The 14,329-nt window shown below is 38.9% G+C and overlaps 1 protein-coding gene across 5 annotated transcripts in view; it reads right to left on the reverse strand.

Moving 5' to 3' along the window:
- The window catches only part of PATJ (PATJ crumbs cell polarity complex component), a 365,401-nt gene that overhangs the window by 264,135 nt on the left and 86,937 nt on the right, over positions 1 to 14,329 (reverse strand). For all 5 annotated transcript variants that reach the window (XM_061121728.1, XM_061121726.1, XM_061121727.1 and 2 more), the window contains exon 18: positions 3,666 to 3,875. In XM_061121728.1, the coding sequence (XP_060977711.1) occupies positions 3,666 to 3,875 (210 nt within the window). The remainder of the gene's footprint in view (positions 1 to 3,665; positions 3,876 to 14,329) is intronic.

The raw sequence follows: 14,329 nt of genomic DNA on the forward strand, positions 1-14,329 counted from the left end.
ATTTGCATAAAAATAATAGCAAATATATATATTTATGTATATGTACATCACAGGTACAGGTCTTAGAACTTTAAATATGTATATTCTAAGAAGTAGGTGCCCTTAATAACCCTGTTTTACAGATAAGTAACAGATGCACAGTAATTTGCTCAAAGTTACATAACTAGTCAGTTACAGACCCAGAATTTGAGTACTGGCCATCTGGTTTTAGAGCCTGCGCTCTAAACTAGCATGCTACATGGTTCCAAGTAGGAGCTGGTAAGGTTAGCTAATAGGCGCAAGGACACATAGCTTGGCAAATCACAGAACGAAGCCAAACCCAGTTGTCTGGCTCAACAACTCCACTGGCAGTTCTATCCTGTGAGTTCTGAAGATACAGTGTCTTTCATTCATTTATTTCTTGTATTATTTTTGGCTGTGCTGGGTCTTTGTTGCTTTGGGCAGGCTTTCTCTAGCTGTGGTGGGTGGGGGCTACTCCTCACTGCAGTGCACAGACTTCTCATCGTGGTGACTTCTGTTGTGGGGCACAAGCTTTAGGCACACAGGCTTCGTAGTTATAATATGTGAGCTCAATAAATAGTTGGGGTGTGCAGGTCTAGGGTGCACGGGCTTCAGCAGCTCTGGCACACGGGCTGGGCAGTTGTGACTCACGGACCCAAGACCACGTGGGCTTCCGGAGTCGTGGCGCGTGGTTTCAGCAGCTGCGGCTCGCAGGCTCTAGAGCGCGAGCTTGGTAGTTGTGGCACATAGGTTTAGTTGCTCTGCGGAATGTGGGATCTTCCCAGGCCAGGGATCAAATCCACGTGCCCTGCACTGGCAAGCAGATTCTTATCCACTGTGCCACCAGGGAAGTCCGGTACGATGCACTTTTTAAAGTCAGTTCATTCATTTTTTATCTAGGACCTTTGAGGTGAGTTTGTGGAAAAGAGAAGTCACATTTGTGGTTAACATGAAAATATATAGATAATAAGTATCTACATAAGACTATAATATAAGATTACATAATATCTATATTATATAGATAGTACATATCTATACCTGTGGTATAAGACTTAATAAAAAATAATTCTGTTCTCCTGTTACATATTCATAGTCTTTCTGCCCAAACTTGACTTTGGACCTTTTTAGTCACACTCTCTCCCCAATTCTGCTGAGGACAAAACAAATGCTCAGCAAACACTAGGTGATGACGTAAGTGGCCACCCACTGGACCATGAGAAAGAGACAGAGACAGACAGATGATCCATGCATGGTTATTTATAGCTCACAGACAGTTTTGCTTAAAGAACCCAGATGTTAAAGAAGCAATACTTAATGGTAATTCCACTAAGAATTTTTGTGTTCTTGAAAGTGACCTTCTCTCATTTCTTTACTGGCCTCATACTCCCCAGCACCCTGGCAGCCTTATACCCACTGAGGGAAGCTGAGGCAAGAAGCTACCTCACAATTGCTTGTTTCAAAATCTGTCAGAGCAAGACTCCAAGGTCCCGAGGTTTCTGCAGCTCTACCTCTACCAGAAATAGGAACAGGAATCCACACCCAGCTGGTACTAAGTTCTGTTCTTTGTACTGCCTGAGCCTTCTTTAAATTGCTTTAAAGTAAAGTCACACTGTTTAGGTCCTGTAGGCCTCTGGCAACCCCAATAATCAGGCAAATAATCATCAAGGAAAATCTAGACAAAGTTCTTGCCACAATCCAAAATACCAATAAAGAGGTCCCCGTAAAAACATCAAATTTCCCCCTCCTTAATCTGTCCCAAAATCAAACCAAGCATCTCATGGTATATATTGACTATGGCAAAACTCACACATCAAATACATAATATAAAGTCAAGACCTTGCCTTAGCTATGTGCCATATTCCATTTTGAAGTGCTTAAAGTAACTGACAGGTATAATATATAGGCATCTTTATGTGCAATATGTGATGAATAATATATGAAGGTCATGTGAAATTCTCCAATGCAAAAATATTATGTGTAATACATGAATCTATCTATGTCTACAAATGAACATATAATTATATATAGACAGATATCTATCTATATGAACACTCATTGTTGTTGTTAAGTCTCTATGTCATATACAACTCTTTTGCGATCCCATAAACTGTAGCCTGCCAGGCTTCTCGGTCCATGGGATTTCCCAGACAAGAATACTGGAATGTGTAGTCATTTCCTTCTCCAGGGGATCTTCCTGACCAGGGATCAAACTTGCATCTCCTTCATGACAGACAGATGCTTTACCACTGAGTCAGCAGGGAAGCCCACAGTATGCTAATATATTTCACAGAATAAAGGAACTTTTAGAGTTAAGAAAGATCTTATCAGTTCTCTAGTCTTTTTTAGTCTTTCAGAAATGAAAAAGTAGGCTTAGAAAAGTGGGGTTGCCTATGACCAAATTACTGGTACACTGTTTCTCAAAGTACAAAATTCTGCATCAGAAATACACTGGTGACTCACATGAGGCAGATTCCTGAGAATCTGAGAACCACCAAATCAGCATCTCTGAGAGTAGGACCTGGGAAACTGCATTTTAAACATCTTCAAGGCGATTCTTATGTCTATGTCATCTCTGTGAACTTGAGACCCACTGGGCTAACTTGTAGCAAAGTTCGAAACAGAGCCCAGATTTCTTGAAATCCAGTCCAACACTCTATTATTGCAGTCACCGTATCTGTTTCAGACATGCTGCATGAAACCGAACTAGTGACAACAAATTAAAATTGGAATACACAGCATTGTGACTAAGAGCACAGGGTCTGAAGCCACTCTGCTGAGTTCATACTTCGACTCTGCCCCTTACTACTTATATCATCTTGGGTAAGTTACTCAACGCTGTGAATTGACTAACTCGTCTGTAATGGTGGTAAGAAGAGGACCACCTCCCCTTAAAGTTTCTGTGATGATTAAATTAGTGTGCATGAAGAGCTTAAAATACTGACTAGACATACAGTAAGCACTCAATAATACTTCAGTACCAATTATTAACTAGTATCTTTTTAAAGTGGGGCATTGGGGAACCTCAATAAGCACCATAACTAATAGTACTTCAGTCAGAAACAGTGTTCTAGGGAAGTTGAGAAAAAAAAAAAGAAAGAAAAAGAAACAGTGATTTGACCTAGTACTTGAAATTAAACAATAAGATGACTTCAGGGTGGCTTAACCAAATCAGAGTTTAGATGCTAGGGGTTACAAGGCACTGTGACAGTCAGAAAATCATATTATGATTTCATTGTTATATCATTAAAATGATAATGGTTAACTGATTTCAACTTACTGAAGCATTCTGACATTGTGCCCAAATGAAAGTTAAAACACATAAACAGGCTTATTTTAATTTATGTCATATGGAATGCAATGAGAACTTAGAATTCTGTGCCAAAGGTATGAAGATAAAAGTAGTAGTAGTTGGATTAGTAATGCTGGCAGCTAGTATGTAATGGGCTAAGCACTCAATAAATATCATCTTTAAGCCTCAAAATCCTATGATGTAGACATTACTTTTTCTGAGCATTAAGTCAAAGACATTAGGAAACTTGCACAAGGACACATGTATAATATGCAGAAGAACAGAGATTTCAGGCCAGATGAGTTTGTCTACAAAATCCATGTTCTTAACTATCACAGTATTATCATTTCCTATATTAATAAAATTCGACACTTACCACCAAAGGTTTACAGATGCCAAGGCACACAGTGCCTGGAGGCACAGCTTTCAACACTTCCACCGCTTCAGCAAGTGTGACGTTATCCAAACAGTACTGGTTGACTGAGACCAGACGGTCACCAGGTAACAGTTCTCCGCCTCTTTCTGCCACACCATTCGGCACCAGGGAGCGGATCACAATCACTGATCTGGTGGGATCTAAGGGGTCCTAAAGATCAAGCAAAAATAGAAAGATGACTCGGTCCTCGAAAAACAAATGTATAGCCTTAAGACATGTATGTGCACATGTATGTGCACACTTCAGGGATATTGTGCATTTGGCTCCAGACCACTATATTAAAGCAGCTATCACAATAATTCGAGTCACATGAGTATTTTCATTTCCTCAGTGCACATAAAAGTTAAGTTTACACTATACTACACTCTCTCTACAGAAAGTGCAGTAGCATTATGTTTTAAAAAAATGTTATACCTTAATTGAAAATATCTTGTCACTAAAAAATGCTAACCATCATCTGATGACACAGGGTTATTAACAAACCTACAATTTGTAAAAAACGAAATATCTATGAAGTGCAATACAGCAGAGCTCTACAGAAAAGGGTATGTCAACTATCTACTTTATGTGTCCAGTATTCTGGTGGTATTCTTGCAGAGACAAAATCTGTTCAAATATCACTCTATCAGTTCAGTTCAGTCGCTCAGTCATGTCCGACTCTTTGCAACCCCATGAACTGCAGCACGCCAGGCCTCCCTGTCCATCACCAACTCCCGGAGTCTACCCAAACTCATGTCCATTGAGTCAGTGATGCCATCCAACCATCTTATCCTCTGTCACCCCCTTATCCTCCTGCCCCCAATCCCTCCCAGCATCAGGGTCTTTTCCAGTGAGTCAACTCTTCGCATGAGGTGGTCAAAGTATTGGAGTTTCAGCTTCAGCCTCAGTCCTTCCAATGAACACCCAGGACTGATTTCCTTTAGGATGGACTGGTTGGATCTCCTTGCAGTCCCAGGGACTCTCAAGAGTCTTCTTCAACACCACAGTTCAAAAGCATCAATTCTTTGGCACTCAGCTTTCTTCACTGTCCAACTCTCACATCCATACATGACTAATGGAAAAACCATAGCCTTGACTAGATGGACCTTTGTTGGCAAAGTAATGTCTCTACTTTTAAATATGCTATCTAGGTTGGTCATAACTTTCCTTCCAAGGAGTAAGCGTCTTTTAATTTCATGGCTGCAATCACCATCTGCAGTGATTTTGGAGCCCAAAAAATAAAATTTGTCACTGTTTCCACTGTTTCCCCATCTATATCCCATGAAGTGATGGGACCAGATGCCATGATCTTAGTTTTCTGAATGTTGAGCTTTAAGCCAACTTTTTCACTCTCCTCTTTCACTTTCATCAAGAAGCTTTTTAGTTCCTCTTCACTTTCTGCCATAAGGGTGGTGTCGTCTGCATATATGAGGTTATTGATATTTCTTCCGGCAATCTTGATTCCAGCTTGTGCTGCTTCCAGCCCAGCATTTCTCATGATGTACTCTGCATATAAGTTAAATATGCAGGGTGACAATATACAGCCTTGACTCTATACAGCTGCAAAAATATCAGCTTGTATCAAAATAAAGATATAAACCGAACAATTTTAGTTGTATGTATGAGTTAGTGCACTATACATATAAATTTCTTTTTTAAAATTGTGGTAATTAATATTTTGTTGGATCACAAGAGGTCTAGGGAAGAGACTCAGGTTCAATCCCTGGGTTGGGAAGATTCCCTGGAGTAGGAACTGGCAACCTGCTTCAGTATTCTTGCCTGGAAAATTCCATGGACAGAGGAACCCAGTGGGCTACAGTCCATGGGGTGGTAAAGAGTCGGACATGACTGAGTGGCTAAGGACACAGCACAAAACGTGAAGGAAGAGTTGGGAAAGACTCTGACGTCCTGAAGCACAGTCAAACTATGGACCTAAAACAAGCCATTCTATTATCATTCTTGGGCAATAGGTAAGTTCCAAGAGAAGTGTATTATGGGAAATGATACTCCATTCTTCAGCACTCAACCAGTATAAAATCTTCTCACTAAATCATTTAAATTCCAAAAAGAAATGAAAATCATGGCATATACCACTGCATTTCAAAAGTATGTTTAAAAATAATATAACCTAAAATTATGACATGGTATAGATACTCCTAGGCAAAAACTATTCTAATATAGAGAAAATGAATATCAATTAATAAATAAAACCAATGTTATATTGGGAGGGCCCTCATTCATTGGGAGGGCCCCCCCTTTCTTTTCATTAAGCACAGAAAATAGCATTAAAACTCTATAAATAAATTTGGCTGATGAACCAGTTTATAGCCACACTATCATTTTTTATTTCATTCAATACTGGTATACAGCACTTACTATGTGTCAGGCTGTGTTCTAAGTGCTTGACAATCATTGATTCAATTATTCCTTACAACAAACCCATCACTTGCTTGGCTGGTGTACTTTGCTCCTACTGTTTCATTATGCACATACTGTTCCATATAGGCAAGTTGCAGAAACATGAGATTCTACTACTGCTAGTTTCTATTAAACCCCTCCTGAGAAAGTAACAACTACCACCTTTTGTGTTAGAATTGCAAGACTCTGAAATTACAAAAGTGAGAATTTGCCATGTTCCAGGCTATATCTGTTTGAAGTGGCTGATGGTTCTTTTGAAGTTTTCTGTTGCAGTTTTCTATACCTTTCTATTGTAGACATTGAGGCTTATTTTCAATACTGCATGGAATCTTAACCAAATATACCATATTTAAATCAACAAAGGCTACAGAGCTAATCCCTTGAAAAATGCCTTCAAACAATTTATTTCACTTTCCTTAACTAAGCCTTGCATTTCCACTAACAAGTCAAGAGATTCTTGGTAAATTTCTAACATACTCTGTTGTATAACGCCACATACTTATCAAGAAGATTGGAAGTAAAAATAGTCATGGGAACTCACTAATAAAGTACAGTGTTAAACTATAATTACACCAATATTTTCAAGTAGAGGGAGCTATTGCATAAGAAGAAAACAGAAAGGAACAAAAAAAAAAAAGTACAGTGGTATATCAGCGGCAATCAGTGCAGTAATGTAAAAGAGCTGTCTGTTTTGTCACCGAAAACCATGAATCACAACACACTTTTTCATTCTGAAATATGAAACCATTACATTTTAAGTTTGATACGCTAATAAATAAGCTGTACCATTATGTCCTTCATTTAGGATGTCAGTTTTTGATGGAAGGCTTTTTTATTGGGGGGGAAGGGAAACTATATAATAGCTTATTCCCCTCATGAAATGCACAGAAAGCAGCCAGCATTACTTCTTATTAATAATTACTAAACATTCTCAGAGAAAACTGCAGCAGTAAAATATACCAAAAGCAAATAAATGATTTCACTGGGTAGTGTAAGTCATCTCTGTAGTCTCATATAACACCTAATCAAAAAGTACTATTTTTAAGCCAAATAAATAGGTGAACTGGTTTTCAAGATGCAATCCAGTTGAAATGACAATTAGAAACATTTCAAAGGAAGATTAACCAGGAAGTAATGAAAATAGAAAATGGATTAATAGATTTCCTTTACGAAAAATCATGGTGAGCACTTATTTCTACAAAATGCAACCGTCTTTCAACCACAAAGTAGTACCAGGTGTGCTTGCTTACTAAAATTTATTCAGGCTTGGCCTTCCCAGTTATTTTGAGCACTAAATCTAATCTACTACTCCTTTTCCTGGAGGAGAGAACCCAACGGCAGCTTCCTTGTCACTTATAAAGAGACAAACCACCAACTTCTGGTGATACCCCATTATGGATAATCACCACTTTATTTTCTGTGATGAGTTCTCTGACCAGGTGATTTCTCAAGTAGCTGAATGGAGTTACTTTAATGAGTAACAGTTATTTCCTTTCATGGTCATCACATGTAGTGAGTGGCCACCCTATGGAAAAACAGCAGCTGTCACTGCCTACCAGGGCGGCTACTATTCTTAAGGCTTTGCCACATACAATATGCTTAAAAACCAAGTTGCTTCTCATCAGAAAAGTCTGTCTTCTGAAAATACAGACTATAATATCATACCCATGTTAAATACAACAAAATGTTATAAAGACATTTCTCACAACCTCTACCCAACTCCTAGACTCTATCCAGATTTTTTCAGGCCCCATCAGATTTTATCACCTTTTATCTTAACCTTAAAATCTCTGATTTTTCTTATTTTGGTAAATAACACTGCAAGGAACATCGTATTCAGTAATCAAGGTGTTGCTTTAAACTAAACAGCCAATAGGGGGCACTAAATACCAACCACAAAAGACAAGATACATCATCTACTACACAAGCCATCTCCTCCTCTGATGTTTTTTTTTCCTATTTATTCAAAACCCTTATATTCTTACATATGTTCTAACAGTATCCCATATGTTTGCTCTAACTGAACCATTTATGAAAGTCATTCCCTACAAATCCATTAGGCACAACCAACTTTCATCAGGATGCTGCATGGGAAGACAGGAGCTCTAACCCGACTTCTCACTACTGAGCTATGAAATCCACAGAGAACCAATCTAACTGCTCTGTCTCAAAGGCGAATAAAAGTGCCTGAAGAAAAGTGTGTATGAGGATTTCTGAGGTCTCTTGAAGCGATTCTAATGTTTGATAGTTATAAACACAGGACATTTTAACATGGGAGGAAATCCAAGGTGACAAATAAACACCTCTTCTCCCATAGTCCCTGAGGGGCAGCACCATAGGCCCAAGCATTTGCTTGCTCTCCCTCGCCCCTTCACTGAGTTGCTACCTGCTGCTGCTGCTGCTACGTAGTCACTTGAGTCGTGTCTGACTCTGTGCGACCCCATAGACAGCAGCCCACCAGGCTCCTCTGTCCCTGGGAGCCTCCAGGCAAGAACACTGGAGTGGGCTGCCATTGCCTTCTCCGAGTTGCTACCTAAGGCATATTAATTTGATCTTCTGTCTCTTCTATCCAGTCCTCTTCATTTCTGCTTCTCGTTACTTCTTGCCTATGCAACTGCTTCAGCCTCCCCAAAAGTCCACCTGCCTCCAGTCTTATCCGCTTTAGTCTATTGTTTACGGAGAGAAAATAATGATTTTTAAAGGTAAAAATGGGATTGCAATTCCTCCTCTGCATAAAGCACTTCAATGACTCCACTGCCTTCAGAATAAAGTGCTAACTCTTTGGCAGAGAAATTCCTTCAGATTCCCACTTGCGTCGGTTCTCCCTTTGATCCTCCCACATATACCACTGCCCACCTTCATTTGCCCCACACACTGCCCCAACAATCCAGAACTACTGAAGTTCAGGACTGTGAAAGGCACTGGCATGCTTCATGACATTCTGCAAACCATTCCATCGGCCAGAAATGCTTTCCCCGCCCCACTGCCCTTATCTGTATCTTAGCCACTAGAGTCAGCTCACATGTTTGCACCAATGAGCAGCTTTCCCTGTCTCCCAAAGAAGACTCAAGCACTTCCTACTCTGAACATCTCTAAATCTAAAAAAGACCTTCCCTTACAGCATTTTTCATAATATAGTTTCCTTATTGTCCTGACCTTTTAGAATAAGTAAGGCCCTCCTGCTAGATGTAGCCACAGCATGCTGCATTTTTTCCTATTACAACTCTTTTGACATTTTACTGGAATTATTTTAACTGTCTTCCCTACTAAAAATAAGCTTCATGAGTACAAGGATATGTTTGCTTATTGCTATTTTATTCCCAGGGCTGACTACAGAGCCTGCCACATAGAAGGGACTGAATAAAAGCTGAAACATCAAATGACTGAAGCTATTTAGTTTCATACTCTTTGCTGGACTGTAAGTACATCAAAGGCAAAGGCCACATCCCATCATTTGTAACAACCAACCGTTAACACTTACTGAGCTTTTGCCATGCCACCAGGCATGACTTAAATGTCTTACATCTTTGAATCAGTTTAATCCTCACAGCAACGTGAGATAGGTTCCATTATCATTCCTACTTTGCAGATGAAAATACTAAGACAGAGGAAAAATAAATAACCAAAACATACAATTTGTAAGTAATAGAACCAGAATTTAAACCAGCCAGTTAAGCTCCAGAGTTTATGCTTTTAGCCACTTATGAGATACAGCTTCTTATCTTAATGTAAGCATTTGCTGAATGAATGAATGTTGAGAAAAAGCAAACTGTCAGAACATATATTTATTACCTTGCCAAAGTGTATAAAACTGAGCCCCTTAAATACCACACTTGACCACCAGAGGTTTACATGCTGGTACTTAGTCGAAAGTTAGAGAGCACAGAATGTACAGCATGCCTACATAGACAGTTAAAACATGCGTTTGCTGATTTTATTTTTAATTTATTTATTTTCTTTGACTCTGTCGAGTCTTGGCTGCAGCATGTGGGATCTTCATTGAGGCGCATGTACTCTCTAGTTGTGGTGCTCAGTCTCTCAAGTTGCAGCATGCAGGCTCCAAAGCATGCAGGTTTCAGTAGTTGCAGCAGGCAAGCTTAGCTGTTTGCAGCATGTGAGACGTTAGTTCCCCAACCTGTGTCCCCTGCGTTGCAAGGCAGATTCTTAACCACTGGACCACCAAAGAAGTACCTTGCCAATATTAATTTACACTTAGGTTCTCAAGAATCCATTCCTTTGGTGAGCTAAGAACATTCACAGGTGAATACATACAAACATGTGACAACCATTATGACCAAATGGATGGAATTCAAAGTTCTGAAGTGTCTATAAAAATGTATTATATGAATATTTGCATACATTCCCATAGATCAAAGAGACTGGAGTTCACATAAACTACAGCACTGTACAGGGGTGATTCAGTTGGAATTGGGCTCTCTCAGAGACAAGGGTATCAACCAGAAGATGTAGAGAGCTCTATCCTTAAAGCTGCCCCTAAACTAAAACAACAAACACAAGCAAGCAACCAAGGCAAACTCAGTGGAAAGGCACAAGCAGCAAATGTTACATAAAAAAGAGATAGAGGAAACAAAGGAGAAGAAAAGTTCTCACATTGAATAAACTGACCAATGCCTCAGTAAGAGGCATTTTTTAGAAAAACAGGAATAAGAGATATAAACCAAGGAGAGTTCTGACATGCAACATTTACATGTTTGCGATATTACTCCAATGAAGGAAAACAAAAATCAAGGTGTAACAATGACTTAACTACATGAATGCAAAACAAAGGATAAATATGGGCTTGTTCGTCTCGTTTTAAAAATCCACTCTGGGTGATGGATCAAATTTTTTAAAACATTAAATAATGGAATAAGAATGTAGAGACCACAATAGGACGGCAAAGACATAGGCGATAGTTTATTTCAGGTAAAAAGTTGGGTATAAATTATTTACCTCAGATAACGTTCACACTTACTGTCAACAAGGTAAAATAAAATATAAAGTTGGCCTATAGTAAACTCGTGAGAGGAAACACGGTAGCTTAATTCAATGTCACTGAAGCTCTCTGCTGATAGTTCACCACACCAAAACACCAGCTCTCCTCTTTGACAGGAGTCCTTCAGCAAAATGAAATGATTCCAAAGAATGACTAGGAAAACAATTTCACACAGCTGTGAGACAGAAAGTGCTCTACGAATCAGATCTCCTAAGCAATGAGTTCAATGTTGTGGTGACATTATTACAGAATCAGGCTACCGAGTTCTACTCCATAAATAGTTAGTCACATTAGTGTGAGGAATTGTGTTTCAAGGATAATTTGGAAGTCTCTATGTACATTAATTTCTGGATAACATGAGGCAGCTAGCACAGACTATTTGATAAAAGAATTGCTCCAACTAAATAATGGTCAACTGAGAGAAAACTATGAAAGTAGCAAGGAGACAAATATCTGCTTCTTGAAGGGTATACTCGTTTCTTTTTTGACTTATTACCTTTTATTGTATTAAAATATATAACATAGGGCTTCCCTGGTGGCTCAATAGTAAAGAATCTGCCTGCCAATGCAGGAGACATGGGTTTGATCCCTGGTCTAGGAAGATCCCACATGCTGCAGAGAAACTAAGCTCATGCAACCATTGAGCCTGAGCTCTAGATCCTGGGAGCAACAACTACTGAGCCCACGGGCAGCAGCTACTGAGGCCCGCATGCCCTAGAGCCTGTGCTCTGCAGCAAGAGAAGCCACTGCAGTGAGAAGTCCGTGCACCACAACTAGAGAATAGCCCCTGCAGCAATGAAGACCCAGCATAGCCAAAAATAAATAAATACTATAAATAAAATACATAACATAAATTTACCATTTTAACCATTTTAAGTGTACAGTTCAGTGGCAAGTACAGACACACGGTTGTCTACTGTCAGCACTATTCAACTCCAGGACATGTTTATCTTCCCAAACTGAAATGCCATGCCCCTTAAATGAGTTTCTATTCCCCCCCTCCCCCTGCCCCCTGCCCAGTACTCAGTTTCTGATAACCACTATTCTTTTTTCTGTCTCTATGCATTTGTTCTAGGTTTGAAGACTATAATCTTAAGTGTGGCAATAATTTTTTGAACCAAAGAGTAGTAAGTTAAAATCTAAGTGAGTTAACAGCTAAAATTTGTTTTTAAAATAAGATCTCAAGGAAGTTATTGAAATGGAGAACATAGAAGAAACCATTAAGATTAAAAACAAGACCGCCAGCTATTTCATAGTAGAGGTAGGCAGAAGAAGGAATTGAGTGTAAAGAGGGGCAAAGCAAAGGTTCTTTTACACATGCACACATACACAGAAATGTGTAGCTCCTAATGAAAAAATAGTGATCTGCAGGAGCTCTGATGCACAACTAGCATGAATTAAAATTTCCAGTGACTGATGTTCAGTCAGGAAACAGGAATCCAAACATTCTTCTTTAAAAAGAAGAAAATATAGATAAAGAAAAGACAGTGAAAACAGCCGTTCAATCTGCTAGTGGTAGAATGGGTGTGTATTAGAAGTCAAGTAACAAGTTTTGAGCCCCCAGTCTGACTGTGTACAATTTCACAAGTTCTTGATTTCTCTGTGTCAATTTCCTCAATTGTAAAATGAGAAAGTTACATGACAGTTGTGACACGTGTGACACAGTTGTGATACGTGACAGTTGTGATCCATTTCCCCAACTCCCAAATCCTATAACTAAATTTGACAGAATAGCTTGAATCAAATTTGTTACTAATTTCTACCGAAACAGTCACAAAACCACTATAAAAAGTAGAGAATGACAGAAGTTAATTCAAAACACAGCATCAGCAATGTAAAAGACTACACTTTGGTCACAAACGTGGAGTAAATGTAGTCAGCAATGTCTTTTAAGGACTCAAAGAAATGCCACTTAACTATGCAATCTCTAACTTCCTGAGTATTCCACCATCAAAACAAAAGATACAACAAAATATTTACATGTGCTCTTTTTTATGAGATGAATATTAAAGCAACTTTTTTTGGCCATTTCTTAATAGCAACAAAAGACATGTCAGAGACTATTAGTTGAATTAAAATCACTAGCATAGCTCTGGTTTAAGATAACAGGATGTAATTAATTACACTAAAAGAGCATCTTTGACTTGACCAATAAGCTAAGCATTTACTTTTAGGAAAGAGAAAGAAATGGATTTATAGTGAATGCAAGGCAATAACTAAATGATTCTAATGAATAATGACTATGCTATCTTATCAGAATCTAACCCCATTTTTTACTATTTTATAATATAGCCAAGTTGTACTCTAATCATACCAATTACCACAATACCATCACATTCAAACTATAAGTGCCCACAGAATACTTTCAGTGCACTCAAGATAAATTAAACTGATATGGTTCCCGGCTCCTTGTGTCTTATTACTTCCTAAATACTCTTAGGCATTAAGAATAGATTTTTCCACACGTCATACGTAGAATGAAACAGTCCCTGAGCAGCACAGTAAGTACAGCACACAAGGCAATTAAAAGTGCAAGAGAAGAGAAGTGGACAGAGAAACTTGCTAAAAGATAAACATATAATCAAAAATAGAGGAAAAAATACATAAGCTTGCACATCCTTTTATTCTGTATAGTTTCACATTTTAAAAATCTATTTTAAACATCATAACAATTTAATTGATTCAAGCAGAGTCCCGTGACTTTATTTTTCCCCCTTCTTAATCTCCTAGTTGATATTCTCCTTGGATGCTAAATATTGTCTCTGGATATTTCATCTTTTGAGAATTTTATATCATGCTGTAATTGTTTACATATTTACTATTCACTTCTGGCCCAGGAATTTTACTATTTGTAAGGAAAACAAAACAAAATGAACCACACAGCTGTCCTTTATCTCAAAGCCCCACCATCACTTGGCTGAAATGGCTGAGATTCCACCAGGCTGAAGGTAGTACTCAAGGACAAAGTCACACCCTCTATTATAACTCCATTACATCTGCCTACCAATGCAAGAGACACAGCTTTGATCCCTGATCTGGGAATATCTTACATGCCACAGATCAGCTACGCCCATGTGCCACAACTACTGAGCCTGTGCTCTAAGGCTGGGGAGCCATGGTTACTGAGGCCGTGTGCCACAACTACTAAAACCCTTGCACCCTACAGCCCATGCCCTGAAACAAGAGCAATCACCACAATGAGAACCCATGC

Source organism: Dama dama, chromosome 20 (assembly GCF_033118175.1).
Source record: "Dama dama isolate Ldn47 chromosome 20, ASM3311817v1, whole genome shotgun sequence".
NCBI lineage: Eukaryota > Metazoa > Chordata > Mammalia > Artiodactyla > Cervidae > Dama > Dama dama.